The sequence below is a fragment of the Talpa europaea genome, assembly GCF_964194135.1.
Source record: "Talpa europaea genome assembly, chromosome: 7".
Taxonomy (NCBI): domain Eukaryota; kingdom Metazoa; phylum Chordata; class Mammalia; order Eulipotyphla; family Talpidae; genus Talpa; species Talpa europaea.
In genome coordinates, this window is record NC_140074.1 from 34629471 (window position 1) to 34644452 (window position 14982).

A 14982-nucleotide genomic window follows, 5' to 3' on the forward strand; every position below is an offset into this window, starting at 1 on the left:
AGCGCTAAACTGCTGCGCCACTAGGGGAGGCCTAGCCATCCCATTTTTTTTTTTAACCTCACTTCATACCTACTCCCATATATATTATGCCCTGCAATACTGGATCCCTTGCCATTTCCCAAATATGGACATACTCTGGGTTTCTTGCCTCCTCACTTTAGTGAGCGTATTCTTCATTCCCAGAATACCCTATCCCCCACTTCTACCCGCTGAAATATGGTGTTTGAATTTTGGTAGTCTGTCAACTTTGAAAAATAAATTCAACATTGTGTGAGTGTACTTATACATTTTTCTCAGTAGTGGGCACACAATTTTCACCAAATGCACAGAAGAGGGCCACGATTCTCCCAAAAGCTAGAAAACAGTTTTTATTTTCTTTTATCTTTTCAAACTATACTTTTATTTTTGTCACCTGTGGCCTTCTCCATATGGTTTTGCATTTATTTATTTACACTCATAAACACACACACATGCTATTGCATACCGTATCTTTCTCGGCAGAATTCAATGTCCTTTGGGTTATGAATTTTTTTTACCAGGGTTAGCTGCACATGCCTTAGATATGATAGGTATACAGTCACTGTGTAAATACAACTTATCCTTAAAAAAATGAAGCTTGGGCTATGTCCCTTTCATAAGCTTAGAATGACCATCAATAATTTTATTTAATAAATCTGATAAGTGCATGGCTAGATTTTCTTGTATGTCACAAGTTTTTTATCAGGTAGGTGATCGCTAAATATTCTAGTTATCCCTTTGTTTTAATTAGTGAATGTCAGAGAATTCATGGGTATTGGACAGGGTGTGGATTTTCAAGTAGGCTATAAAGTGGTTGCTCAGAAGCTGAGCATCTTCTTCCTTCACTCAGTGTTGTTTCTGGCCTGTCCAATCATTACATGTCTCCTCCTTTTTGTACTCTCGCCTTTACAAATTCAGCACAGGTCTAAATCAGTCCGGACAGTGAATTCTTACAGTCAAAAGTAATACTCATTTTTTTAGTATAGTAAAATGATACAGAGGACCAAAATTAAGCTCCAAAACATTCTAGATAGTAAATTTTCTTCTAGGGAACCCAGTTTGATGCAGATATTTCCTTACCACTTTATGCTTCTCCAGAAACTCTTCAAAAATTGACTAGAAATGAAAGAACCATTTTCTTACTACATAGCCTTCTAGAAGTTGTCTGGAAATCTGAGACCATCATGGTTTAGCACCAGTAGCAATAGAAGCAGATCTTCTAACTTTTTTTACCCAGTGAAAGAAGTGCTGATTTATCCAACTTAAATTGCTCATTAACAAACCCTAACAGATTTTTTCCCCCGCTCAGTGTTATCACTATTATATTTTTTATTTTTTTAATCTCTCATTTTTATTTATTTATTTTACATCATTATTAGTTTTTAAACAATATTTGCTTCCCCCCACCCCCTCAGGTGTAGTCCCCTTAGAGTTTCCTTCCCTAATGCACCCATGCACCATCACCTCAGTCCCCTATGAGCCTCCCTCCTTCCCTCTGGTCCCTCTCCCTCCTCCTCCCCTGCAGGATGTCTCTGATTTATAATTGTCTGTTTTGCCTTGTTGTATTTTGACTGTTATTATTTTTTTTACACGGATGTCTTATTTGGTATGCTCAGTGAAATAAGCCTGAAGGAAAAAGAAAAATACCGGATGGTTTCACTTACAGCAGGAATATAGGGAAACCAAATATCACTATTATATTTGTGACAGATTTTACCATTCATCTAAACTTAAAATCACAGATCAATACAAATCATTTTATTTAGTAGACTAAAATCTAACCTCGTATTTTCTACACTCAATTTTAAAGAAAATGTAGTCATATTAGCAAATTAGAGTTTTGAGCAAATTCTTCCTGGAAGTGATTTAAAGTCACATGAAGCTTTTGAGTTGCTTTATGATACATGTTTTCTATTTAAAAGCAAGAACACTTATTGATGTCCTTTTAAAATATGTAGTATTGAGGTCCTTCATACTTTTATGATTTAACATTTTGGCAAAATGTTTGTTTACTCATTACAGTTACATTACTCTTTTGTGATGTATCTGTTTTCACTTATGCAGTATTATTCTTCATATCTTCAAGTATAATGATAGCTATGTTAACATTTCATCTGACAGACTTGTTTTAGCAGCCGATTTACTTAATTTCATGATTTAAAGTTAGAAATAGAATAAATTGTATTATATTGTCTTATGAATTAATTTAATATCTATTTAATTTTTTTCCCTGTAATTCCAAGCTATCATTTTTCTCAGTAATACATTTCATTAACACTTAGGGAAGAAGAATCAGTAACTTGGGGAAGTAGTATGAAGCAAAATTACAGATATTAATTCCCAAATTGTATAAAAGAAAATTAGATTTAATGTTGATATAATTGAGTCTGAATGTTCTGTGTATAAAGTATTTGACCATAAAAAGTTACAAATCTGATAGATAAAAAAGACTTTACTATGGCTAGTGCCACCCATATTTTCTGTTGCAATTTGGAGGATGCAGTAAAAATAAAATTTAAGGCATCACTAATTTCCATAGCCAATGTTAACTGTAAATAAATTACATTTTAAAGCATTGCATTAAATATTTTTATAACTGCTTATAATAACTTGTTGACTTGATCATATGGTAAAAATGAAAATAATAAAATTGATTTTCTCTGTACATTACATAATGTGATTTTTAAAATTTAACTTTAATTAATATTGTTAATATAAGTCAGTAACCAAACACAGGGCGCTCAGGGCCTGTTTTCAAAATATTCACTATATAATGCCAGAAACTGAGAAATAGATACCTTTAAATATGAGGTTTAAAAAATGCATCTCATTTATTACTGGCATATGCTACTTAATTAAGGTGCTATGCTTACACATAATATGTTGAGGTCACATGGAAAAAAATTGTTTCTGGTTGTCCTTTTTCTTTGTTGGCTCTGAATTATTTTCTCTTCTTTATCCATTTCTGCTTTCATTTCCAATAGCTCTGCCTCACCACCATATCTTAAACATAATGTAGGGGCCATGATTGTATCTTAATGTTTGTTCATCCTAATGACCCTCCACTTTCAGATTTTAATATAGGGTTAAGAGGGATGGATAGATTTAGATTAGCAGATTTTGACCATTAATGAAGGTGTCTTTGCACATTTGTATTAAAATATTAATGCATATTAATCACAAAATTTGCAGTATAATTATTTTCATGACAGAACAGAACAAATATTAAACACTGTTTAAGAAAAAGACTGTTTAGAATGAAAGTGGTTTCTGTCCCACATCTTGAACGATGAAAAGTCAAGATTGTTTTCTTGTTACTAGAAAACTTCATTGGGATTCCTGTTCCTCAGGTCTCCATTGTGATTATAATTGCAGAATGTTTCAAACAGGTTTATTTTTGTGATTGGGCTTATTATTAGTGTGCATATTTTTACTTTATTCTCTGGGGGACTGGGGATGGGGGAAGGTGGGGAGAGTACACATTTAGTTAGAGCTATTCATTAGCCACCATTGAAGAAACTGAACTCTTAAAAATCAATCAACAATTCTCTGGTGAGCCTTTATTACTATCTTGTCTTGAGCCCTTTTTTTAATGACATCTATTATCAGATTGAAATGGCGATTGAGACGCTGCAAAAGTCTGACGGTCTGTCCACTCACAGAAGCTCTCTTCTCAACAGCCATGTAAGTTGCCTCTTCTTCGTGTAAACTAATCTCTTGCTTGTTCTGCATGTGTTGCTTGCTTCTAATGCTTGTTTTATTTACTTATTTATTTTGCTTCTTAACCTACTTTTCTCAGCCCCTTATGATCTCTGTGTCACTTAATGGATATTTACAGTGGGATATCTAAAATAGAGAGCCCCCGATATATTGCTTTACTAGATTTTTGCACTGTTTTAGTACATACATAACATTTCCAAGTTAATAACAACCTGCCACTTATTTGTAAAAGCAGTTGATGGGGCTTTTGAGTATTTAAAATTTTTCTGGTTTGATATTTATTTACACTGAAACAAATGCTGTTGTTTGCATCTCTCATAGACAGAGAAACAGTTGTGTCTACTGTCTCACCAGTGATATTCTTTAAGTGTAAAAAAAAAAGATTATTTTTTTTATGCAAAATTCACTATTAAATTGTTTGAAAATGATTTGTTTACCAATAAGATAAGATGGACAGATAATAGATATCTAGATGGATTCAGGTACTAATCTAGAGAGAAATGAAGTGGCCACAAGAAATGAGAGTGTGAACAAGCAATTACTAATCATGAGGTAAAACTGGATATCGTTGTTATTATTTCTTAAAGCTTTTTCAACTATTACCAGATGCAGTATCAGTATAACACTAGTAAGTGTAACAAGAAGTGATAACAGTTTTGTGAAATGATAAATTGGGCCCAATGAAAATGCTGATTCAAAATTATCTTAACTAACATAATTCTGAGTTATAGGAAAAATTAAATAGATCCATGACCAAAACCTGTTTAGGTAGGTGTGCTGCTCAATTAATATTAGTGACTGTGTAGTATGAATTAGAGTTTTCCCTCCCAACTGATGATATAGTCTTAAATTTCAGATAAAATTATTATGATTTCTTAATTCTGCTGCATACTTGGTAACTGCAAAGTTCAAAGTTGGATCACCGAAATGAAGTATCATTATCTGTTCAATAAACCTAAAACCTGTAGTTCATCAAAAATATATTCATTATGCTTTTTTAAATTTTTAAACATTTATTTTTATATTCCAACATAAGACTAAATATTTCCTTATGTGCTTGTACATTTGTCTTTACTTGTTATTTTGTCTTGTTTCTTTTTTAAGAAGTATCATAGCAAATTAAAACAAGTTAGCCAGGTTGGGGAATGCCTATGATTTTGGGGAAAATCATATGCAAATTTTAAATAACATATTTTGACTCTTCTCTTAGAAACAGGTTAAGGAATATAACTTTTTCTCCTCTTGAAAATTCATATGCAATACGTCATTCTTATGTTCTTGATGTTAATTATGTTTCATAAATATATTGTTGCTGTGTTAGCATGAGACTGTTGTGTATAAAGATGGATTTACTGTATATATTAAGGTGGATGTTTGGGGGGAGGGGTTGATAAGGTGTTTGTGTTTTGAAAATGTTTTTCACTTTTCATAAAAAATGAGCAAGGACAAAAAGAACCCTCAAAGTTTTCTCATTATCTTTTTTGAACTTTCAGACTTTTAAGAAGTTTATGTCTTGATATTCAATTCACATTTTCTTTTCTTTTTTTAAAAAAAATATTTATTTACGCATACAAGAGCTGGAGTACAGGCCAGAGATGTGGGGGGTGAGAGGATTCTCCAGAGACAGAGTGGGGAGCAGAACAGGCAGACTGACTGAAATACACTGCTGAGGGGAGCAGTGGGTGAGGCAGGAGAGGACTGCTGTGCCATGTGGGTTACTCCCTGGCCGGCCAGGTATCGAACTCGTGCTGCAGAGGCTTCGAATTGCTTCATAGGTGCTGTGCTTAACCCCTTGTGCCACCAGGGAGGCCCCTCACATTTTGTTTTCAGTTGAGGTACATGGTTTAGTAAAATCTGTGATATGTTTAATTTTAACTTGTAGTACCCATTTAAATTCGTATTTTCATGAATATTTTTTATGTTTTATTTTTAGTTGATTTATTTGAAATATTTCAAATATGTTGGGATTTTTAAAATTATTTTTCCCCTGTAGGAGTCCTGAAATAACATTTAATGTTAAGGAACATGTGAATTAAGCTGAATCAGTAACAGATAAATGTTACTCATGGTTTCATCTTTGTTTAATTGTATAATATGGCAAGTAATTCCTACTGTTTACTACTGCCAGAGTATTTCAGTTTCTAGAAAGAGTGGATTTAAATGCTGTAGATGCAGTGATAATCTTCCTCTAGGTACCCAGATTTGTTTTTATTATACTTTTTGAGTTAATGTTTGATTCATTTAAAAGCATATAATAACTAGTAATGGTTCTGTATGTAGTGTTTAAACAATAAAGAAAGATGAGTGTCTCTGCCTACCAGTCAGAAGATTTCATTTTTCCCTGAATGCATAAGAAAATCCTGTTTTCTTTTTGTCCTTTAAAAGTTCGGGCTATTCCTAATTCTTGTTAGATTTATCCAGTCAACTAGAATATGCTATTGCAGTCTAGTTGAAAAACACCTGCTAAGAGTATTTTAAATTTTGTTAGCCTAATTAGAGATACTCATTTGGGTAGGAAAATTTTAGTAGAGAAGCTTTTTAAAAAAGATTGTTAATAATTTCAGTGTTAATAAGCTGTAAGTTACCTTTGTCCCTTGGTATATAGGATAAGATATAGAATTATTTGAAGTTTGAAGAATCATTTGAAATGGACATGAATTCAAATTTATCATGATAATTTCCTGTTACTGGTTTTTACAAAGGATTGATTTCTCGGGTAAATAAGATAATTTATCCATAATATGGGTTTCCTATTTACTAGTTTTCTAAAGAGGAATTTTAATCATGATTTTTATACAAAGTCTGTTTTCATTCATTTTGGGATATGGTATAAAACACTTCCTGTTTTATCTTTATACAGTTGATTATTCAGTCATTCAGAAAACTAGCGTCAAATCAAATGTGTAGTCCCTTCTCAGTGGAATCCAATTTGATTGATATTTTTTCAAAGCTTTCTGCACATTAGATGGACTGGAGTTTTAAGTTTGTATGCCTTTTAAAGTATATTATTTTAAGTATATTATTAAGAGTACATGGAATTGCTGCTCTTTTTTAAATCATTCTATTATAACCCAGGTTCAAATGCATATACATCATTGACTTGGCTATTTATGTCTTATGTAGTGCCCCATCTGTGACTGAGTACATTTTTTCATGTTTCGGTCTGTTGACAATATTAACACAATGATTTTTTTTTTTTCAGTAATAGCAGCTCATAGACAGACAGTAAATATTTATAAAGAAGTGTAAGTTCCAAGAGAGCAAGGATTTATTTTTTGTCCACCAGACCAACACTGTTTTCTACAACGGTGCCTGGTACTTAGTAACTGCTACTAAATTTTTGCTAAATTAATGAACATAAGAAACAAGTAATAGAAGGGAACAAACCTTCAGCATTCTAAGTACCCTTGCCAATGTGTATGTTTATTTGGGATCTCATCAATGCATTTTTTCATTATTAAGCATGTTTCAACGTTTCATTTTGTCAACATTGTTGCTAGAATGTGTTCTTTTCCCTGAATACTATTTTAGTGAAATAATACATGATTGCCCTATCATTTCTCCATGAGAATACCTCAGTTTAAATGTAGATTTTTTGGGGGGCCTCCCTAGTGGTGCAGCAGGTTGAGCACAGCGCTGTGAAGCTGTCCACAACCTCTGCAGCACAGGTTCAATTCCCAGCTGGCCAGGGAGATACCCACATGGCACGGCAGACCTCTCCTATCTTGCCCGCTGATTCCCTCAGCAGTGCTTTCGTCCATCTGCCTATTCTGCTCCCTGCTCTTTCTTCTGGTGAATCCTCTCATCCTCCTGTGCCTCTTGCCTGTACCCTAGCTCTTGTATAAATAAAATAAGTCTTTAAAAAAATGCCGTCTATTTAAAAAAAATAAATGTAGAGTTTTCTTTTAATCTCCAAGCTTTTTAAAATATCTCCAAATTACAAAAAAATTATAGCCAAGGAAAATGTCATTCATCTGCTTATATTTTAGAGTGAACTTCTTATTTAGCTTTTTGGAATTCAGTCTATTAATAATTCTACTTAAATATTTTTATTTCTAAATTTTTTGTCTGTGAAGATGCTAAGGATAAATGCTATATAGTTAGCCTAAATCAAATAAGAATATCTTAATTCTCTTCATTGCAGACTTGTTTATTTTATACTCCTTTTCAGTTTTGATTCATATTATTTGGCTTCTAATAGTTACATTGTATCCAGTTTGGGATATTTTAGATTGTAAATTTGAATGCTGAAGTGTCTTTTAATTGTTCCCAGTTTTCACATAATGTTCTTCAGCTTGTGCATTTTTTAAAAATTCCATTTAAACTATGTGAAAAGCTGTAGTTGCTTAATGTTATATGCCTTTCACAATCTAGCAAATTATTGTTTCACGACTTTTGCTGGTTTTAGCACTTAAAATATATTCAGCTTAGAGGAAAACTTTTATACTCAACCTTGATTTTGCTGTATTGTAAATATATATTGTGCAGAAATGAGAGCTGTCAAAATGCATATTATTAGGGAATTGAACTTAAAATGAGTTTTAATGAAAAATAATCCATCTGGGGGGAAAAATGCCAAATGTTGCAATAAATGTTAATTTGGAATTGTATTTTTTTTAATTTGTCAACCAGTATTTCCCTTTGGGGAAAATTGGAACTGTTCATCTTCTTTAATCTATCCTGATTAATATAGATTAAATGCAAATGTTGAAAGATACAATTTTCTTGGTTTCTATCCTTAGATGAATTTATGTTCTTTCATTAATAGAATAATCAGGTTTTAAAGATAAATCAGGTTAAATGTTTCTATGGTATTTTATGGACTTTTAAGATCATAATTTTATATAAGCAAATAGTTTATGAAACCTTTTTTGAAAGAGTAAAAGAAAGTTTGTTCTAAATTACTAAATGTTAACTTATTGAATTCTATTCAAATATACTTTATTAAAGGCAAAACTGAAGAAAAAGTTCATCTTATATGAAGCATTAACTTCTCTCAGCACATGGAGTATAAGCCTTTAGGTTATACTTAATCACCAACTCTTACAATATAATTAATCCTTTCTTATACTATGTTTTAGACTCAAATGTCTGATTTAAAATTTCATCACTGCGTTAAAACTTGATGGTTAAAAGTGACATATAGAATGCAGATTATAATGCCCAGCTAAATCTCAATATCATACCTGGTAGATCCTAAATCAATTTCCATTTGTGCTGTAAATTTCTAGGAGCATTGCTCTAGTTGGTACAGACATTGGCAAGCTTCCTAGCTGGAACAGTCGTGGCACTGGCCCAGCTACCTCCATCCTCAGGGATTTTTACTCCACTTAACCTCCTCCTGCTCTTTCAAAGGATCTCCAGGTTTCTGGCAAGGAGTAAAAGTTCCTTATCCTGCAGACAATGGGCAAGGAACAAAATGTAGCTTTGCTATTCTCAAAATTATAGTCACTAGGAAACCCCCTCTTATGGAATTTTTCAAACCAGCTAGCGATTATTATATATGTGTGTGTGTGTGTGTGAAGCTCTAAGTGTAAACATATACACATATGTACATATATGTATACAAATACACTCCTTTTTAAAAATTGGTCTAAAAATGAAGAAGAATCTTTAAGAACATAAAGCTATATAAAAGACCAATCATTTTGCAGAACAGTCAGTGCAGATTATTTGACTTGTTTATCCGTTTCAGAGGACCACATAGCCAATCAAATAAAAGTTTCATTTTCTCTAAGTTATTCATTTGGGGCTTGAATAATATCATTTATGTTTCTGAGTATTTAAAGTTATCTTTTTCTGTAATTATCTTGCTATTTCTCTGAAAAGTTTTCTTTGATTAAGAATGGCCCGATTAACTCTTTTATACATGTAAGATAACTTTGGACTTTGATATATTTATATCAATCCCTAATATTTGCACAAATTTTCACTTTTATAAAAGGCAGTTGATGATAGTACCGTTCAAATATTTTATTATTGGATTTACCTTTTCAGATTCTTTTATAATTTTTTTTTTATCTGTAAGACATTTGTTTTGGTGATGAGGAATTAGTAAACTCTTGTTTTTGGACATTTATTTAAATAATTAATATTTTAAGAATAGTAAAAAGTTAACATGGTTTATAGAAATATTCTGTTTATATCCAATTAAAAATATTGTTCTTATTTCTGTTAGAATTTACTAAAAGCATTTTATACTAAATCTATTTTTATTATTTGTAATCTTTGGTTGTAAAGTTAATATTATTTTATAAATTTCGAAGCAAAATACCCATTAAGCTAACATTTCTTATATAGGTACTTGTTCTGTGCATTGGCAAAGGAAAGAACAATTGATATTTTTGTTGATTTCTTTGCTAAATCTTATTATTACAGATTTGACAATATGCATTACAATATGAGTCTATATAGATATGTATACAAACATATCTTTGGCAATTTTAATTTATACATGTGTGTTTCTTGCCTGTGGACAGGGTACTTTACTAGTCAGTCATAAAATATTACTGTTTTTTAACTACTATATTTTGTTTGCCTTTCCAAATTTTTTTTGCTTACTTTTTATTTTTAAAGATTTGTTTATTCATACAAGAGCTGGGGTATAGGCCAGAAGTGCAGGGGGGTGATGAGAGAATTCACCAGAGACAGAGTGGGGAGCAGAACAGGCAGATCGACTGAAACACACTGCTGAGGGGAGCAGCAGTCAAAACAGGAGAGGTCTGCTGCACCATGTGGGTTTGCTCCCTAGCCTGGGATCGAACTCTACTGCAATAGTTGCGGATAGCTTCATAGTGTGAGATTTAACCCCTTGCAACACCAGGGAAGCCCCCTAGAATTTGCTTTTTATTCCCAATCTTAATTTCTACATATATAATAATATATTTCAATATTATTAATATATTAATAATCCACTGGGAGGCTCTTCTAGTAAATGTACACAAAACATGAGACAGCACCTCTTTGCAGTATGTTTCACATGTTCTACCCTAACACCATTCAAGTGAGGAAATAATGCTTTCAAACCCCAATCATCTTAGTGAAGCACATGGATAAAATTTGTGAGCTAGCTTAGTATTGCCGGATTTTCTTGTGTCATGTTGTGTCAGTTGCTTTCATAATCAATAAAGTTTTAAAATTTAAAAAGAAACTCTAAAGAGGCATCTTGATACCTCACTTGGCATATTTGTATTTTGAGCCGCAGTAAGTTGATTACCTCCTCTCTTTTACACTAAATAAATATGTATAAGTGAAATTTTTCTGTGTGTCATTTGGAAAACTCAGAAATCATGTTTGAGATTCCTGGAAAACTTGTTCACTGACTGTAAAGTTACAGACAATTTATATCAAAAGATTTTTTTTCCTATAAATTTCTATAATAAACATTAATGTTTATTTGGTGTAGTCTTTCTTAAATTTATGGAGGGGTTGTAAATGTTACAGATGCAATAGTTAGTTAGAGATGCAATAGGTATGTTAAAATGTATGTATTTATAAGTATATCTGGACCACAGGTCACTTCATCTTCCTACCCAAAAAGTAAATTTTATTTGTAAAAGTACTCTGCTCTGTCTTATATAGCCTTGGTAGCCGTATTTTCTAATCTGTATTCTTTTAATGACAAAGGTAATTATGTAAGCATTATGTAGGAATATATGAAATTAAATGGTTCTTAAATTCCATTGTTGTGGCTGAAGGTAATAATTCTAATTTTTAATGAATTTTCTTATTAAGGGTTTGGCAAGTCTAAGTTTCCTCATAAATCTTAAAATATATAAGCAGAAGGAAAATTCTCTAATTTATTTGAATGTCCCTATTATTATTTTTGGAACTTAATTGTAAATTCCTGAAGGATATGAGTGAGATCACATTCATTTTTGCATCTAGATACCTAGAACATAGTCTGACTTATAGTTGGTAGTCATTAAAGGGATTCTTTGGCTTCTACCTAGAGCTAAGTTGAATTGCTTATAAAATATCAACTTGCTATCACCTCATATATGGCATGGAAGTTTGGTTGAAACAAGTGATATGAAATATTTGCAGCTTTTGTAGAAATAACCACTGGTATTTAAATCAATCAGCAAACATGTTGGGAGACCAGAATCAATCACTGAGACAATAAAAATAAAACTTAAGAAAATTATTTAAATTTATTTCAGTCCTTCTTTTGTAAATAAATAGCAAATTAACAATTTAGTTTTGCCAATGTTGAAATGCAATAACATATACCTATAGAAGATTTTCTAAAAAAGTATCTTGTACATTTTATACTTGAAATATTACTTTTAACAAACACACATGACAATGTAAAACTTTAAGTGTGAACTAAAGACTGAGAAAATAGTGCTTTACCGACTGCCAGTTTCGTTTTCCAAAATTATAAGAAACATAGCTTTGAAGTAGAACAATTAAAATGATTATAACAAATGATTCCTTATCACATATAAAATATGTATGTATATGTGAGTTGGTATGTATAAATGTATATGTGTATGTATGTATGCATGTATGTATGTATTTTACCAATGTCTAGTGAATTTCTCTCCTCTGGGGAAGAATGAATTTTTTTTTTCTTTCAGCTGTAGAATTTATTCCAGTAGAAAATACCATTGTTATATTATCTTGTGGTAATTTCAGATAAGTAAATTAGATTCTATAAAAATGAATAGAACCTTAATGTAAAAACTCATATAGGCAGCCTGCTGTTCGTGTATTGTAACAAACCAACAACTTAAAAATATATTGTGTGCCATGCTGTCAGGCTTGGTAACATATTTTGTTCTATTGCAATTATAAATTATATTTGTGACCAGTTAATGGGATAATTTAAATTCCCTAAAGAGGTATTTGTCTCTAAAATAGCTGCCAATGCAGGGAAAATTAGAATGGCTCTCCATTTGCTTGAATATTTGAAGGAATGGACATGCTTTGAAGTTATAAGTGATGTTTAGCTATTTACAATGATTTTGAGAGTTTTCAAAATCAGGTTACACTGGTCTCTCATTTACAACAACTTATATTCTTACAAGACTTGATGAAAATTTTCCTGAGTATTTCTGTATATTGTGTCATACTGTCTTGTAGACATTTTGGTAAATTATATGGTTTCTGTGTTTACTCTATCTTATTCATACTAGCTCCAGTGGCTGTTGGACAATTACGAGACAGCAGAAGGAGTGAGCCTTCCCAGAAGCACTCTATACAACCACTACCTACGACACTGTCAGGAACACAAACTGGACCCAGTCAATGCTGCTTCTTTTGGAAAACTAATAAGGTCAATTTTTATGGGGCTACGAACCAGGAGATTGGGAACTAGGTTAGTACCGACAAATAAGATCATAAACTAATCCCTCTTTTTCACTAGAGAGCAGTTCAGTATATTGTTTAAGAAAAAGTATGTGATTACAGATAACATATAAAGAAAAAATAATTAGCTTATTTTTTTTAAATCTCTCAGGAAAAGAAGTTATTCATTGAATACCACCAAACTTGAATTATGCATTAACCTTAACATCAACTGTTTAATAACAGCAGAGGTTTGAGAAGAGCTGATCTCAAATTACATAGAAATTAGCACATCAAGATTTACATATGAAGCTTTAAAATGTACTACATATTACTATATTTTCCTTTTGAAAATAATCACTTTATAGATGATAAGTGACATAGTTAATGGAAAACCATATTATCTCTTGACTCTTGCAAAATTGCATTGAAATGTCTTTATAAATAGCTTCTATTTTACTACAGTAAGAAATTACAGCTGAGGTTTACATTTCATTACTGGAGACCAATTCAAACTCATTTGGCATACTTAAAAAATAAAGGCTTTTGAGTTCCTAAGAAATGTCATGGTCATGTTTAATCTCTTATAAGCCTCTTTAAACTCTTGATTAGGAAAGCATACATGTAAGTAAAAATACAGTATAGTTCCATTGCATGGAAACCAATACTATGAAGAAGACTCTTAGTTTCTTTGTTTACTTCCTTTGGAAATAGATATAAATGTTTTTGTTAATCAAGTTATGATGATAGAACAAAGAGACCTGCGGAGATTCATTTTTGCCTTTCTATAATTTTTATAAATTGTAACAAATATTTTAAATACCTAGGCAGAAGGATATAGATGTTTTTTGTTTCCTCAATCTATATTTATAAAGTAATCCAGGGCCTCCCTGATGGCCTACCGGTTAATTCTCAGCTCTACCGTAGTGTTGGCCTCTGGCCCTCTACGCTGAAGCAGCCTGAGTTTGCTCCCTGGCTAGGGAGCTAACCCACATGGCATCGCAAATCTCTGCTGTCTCCTCTGCTGCTTCCCTGAGCAGTGTATTCAGTAAATCTGCTTGTTCTGCTCCCTACTGTTTCTGGTGAATCCTCTCACCTCTGCACCTCTGGCCTACACCTCAGTTCTTCTATGCAAAAATAAATAAATAAATAAACAAACAAACAAACAAATAAAAATCTTACAATAAAGGAATAATTCTTTTTTAAAAAATGCAATCCATATTAGAAGTAGAAAAATAAAGGGGCTACAATATATACCATTAGATGGTTGCCCTGTAGTTAGTGTAAGTCATAGTTTCATAGTATTTAGTAAAGAAGTTTAATATTCTTAAGAAAATAGAGCGCCTTAGTAATTGACTTTACTACAGAAAAGTAGTAAGAGATTTATGAGATTTACATGTATTCAAATGTGAATTATTCCTTTGTTTCATTTTAAATGATTATACAACTTTCAGATTGTTAGAGGTTCAGTTCTCATAAATGTGTTTTCTTCTACCTAGATTTCAAAAATACTATATTTTAAACTGGAGAATATGATTGTCTATTCATACTGAAAGAACTAGCTTTCAATCACTACAAAAAAAGCTTTTTGTTTCTCTAGTTTTTTTTTTCCCCAAGAGCCATAAAAATCATTATTTGGGGACCTAACCTACTATCTCCTAGCTGATGGCTCAGTAGTTATGCATACCTTGCCAATATTTTGAAACTCTGGGCTTTATTCAACATTCTAATAGCAGTATTGTTGTGCTGCTTTTGTTACTGAAAGAGATTTCAATGGATCTTATTTTGAGACTCCATTCAAATCTTGAATCACATCTTTAAAATAAAAAGGGACAAAATTGGGGTTGTTCTGGTATGTGAATGAGCAAAATCCATACTCTGTATAAGTACATATTGGCAGTATTGCAGCTTTTACTTTGTGATGTTCATTTTACCCCCTCTCACTATGTAACA

The 14982-nt window shown here is 32.0% G+C and overlaps 1 protein-coding gene across 2 annotated transcripts in view; it reads left to right on the forward strand.

Annotated features, from left to right (window-relative positions):
- RFX3 (regulatory factor X3) overlaps positions 1-14982 on the forward strand; it is a gene marked incomplete at its 3' end in the record, with an annotated part of 168629 nt that overhangs the window by 78825 nt on the left and 74822 nt on the right. For both annotated transcript variants that reach the window (XM_084236135.1, XM_084236136.1), the window contains exons 4-5: positions 3628-3702; positions 12879-13060. In XM_084236135.1, coding sequence (XP_084092261.1) covers positions 3628-3702; positions 12879-13060 — 257 coding nt within the window. The remainder of the gene's footprint in view (positions 1-3627; positions 3703-12878; positions 13061-14982) is intronic.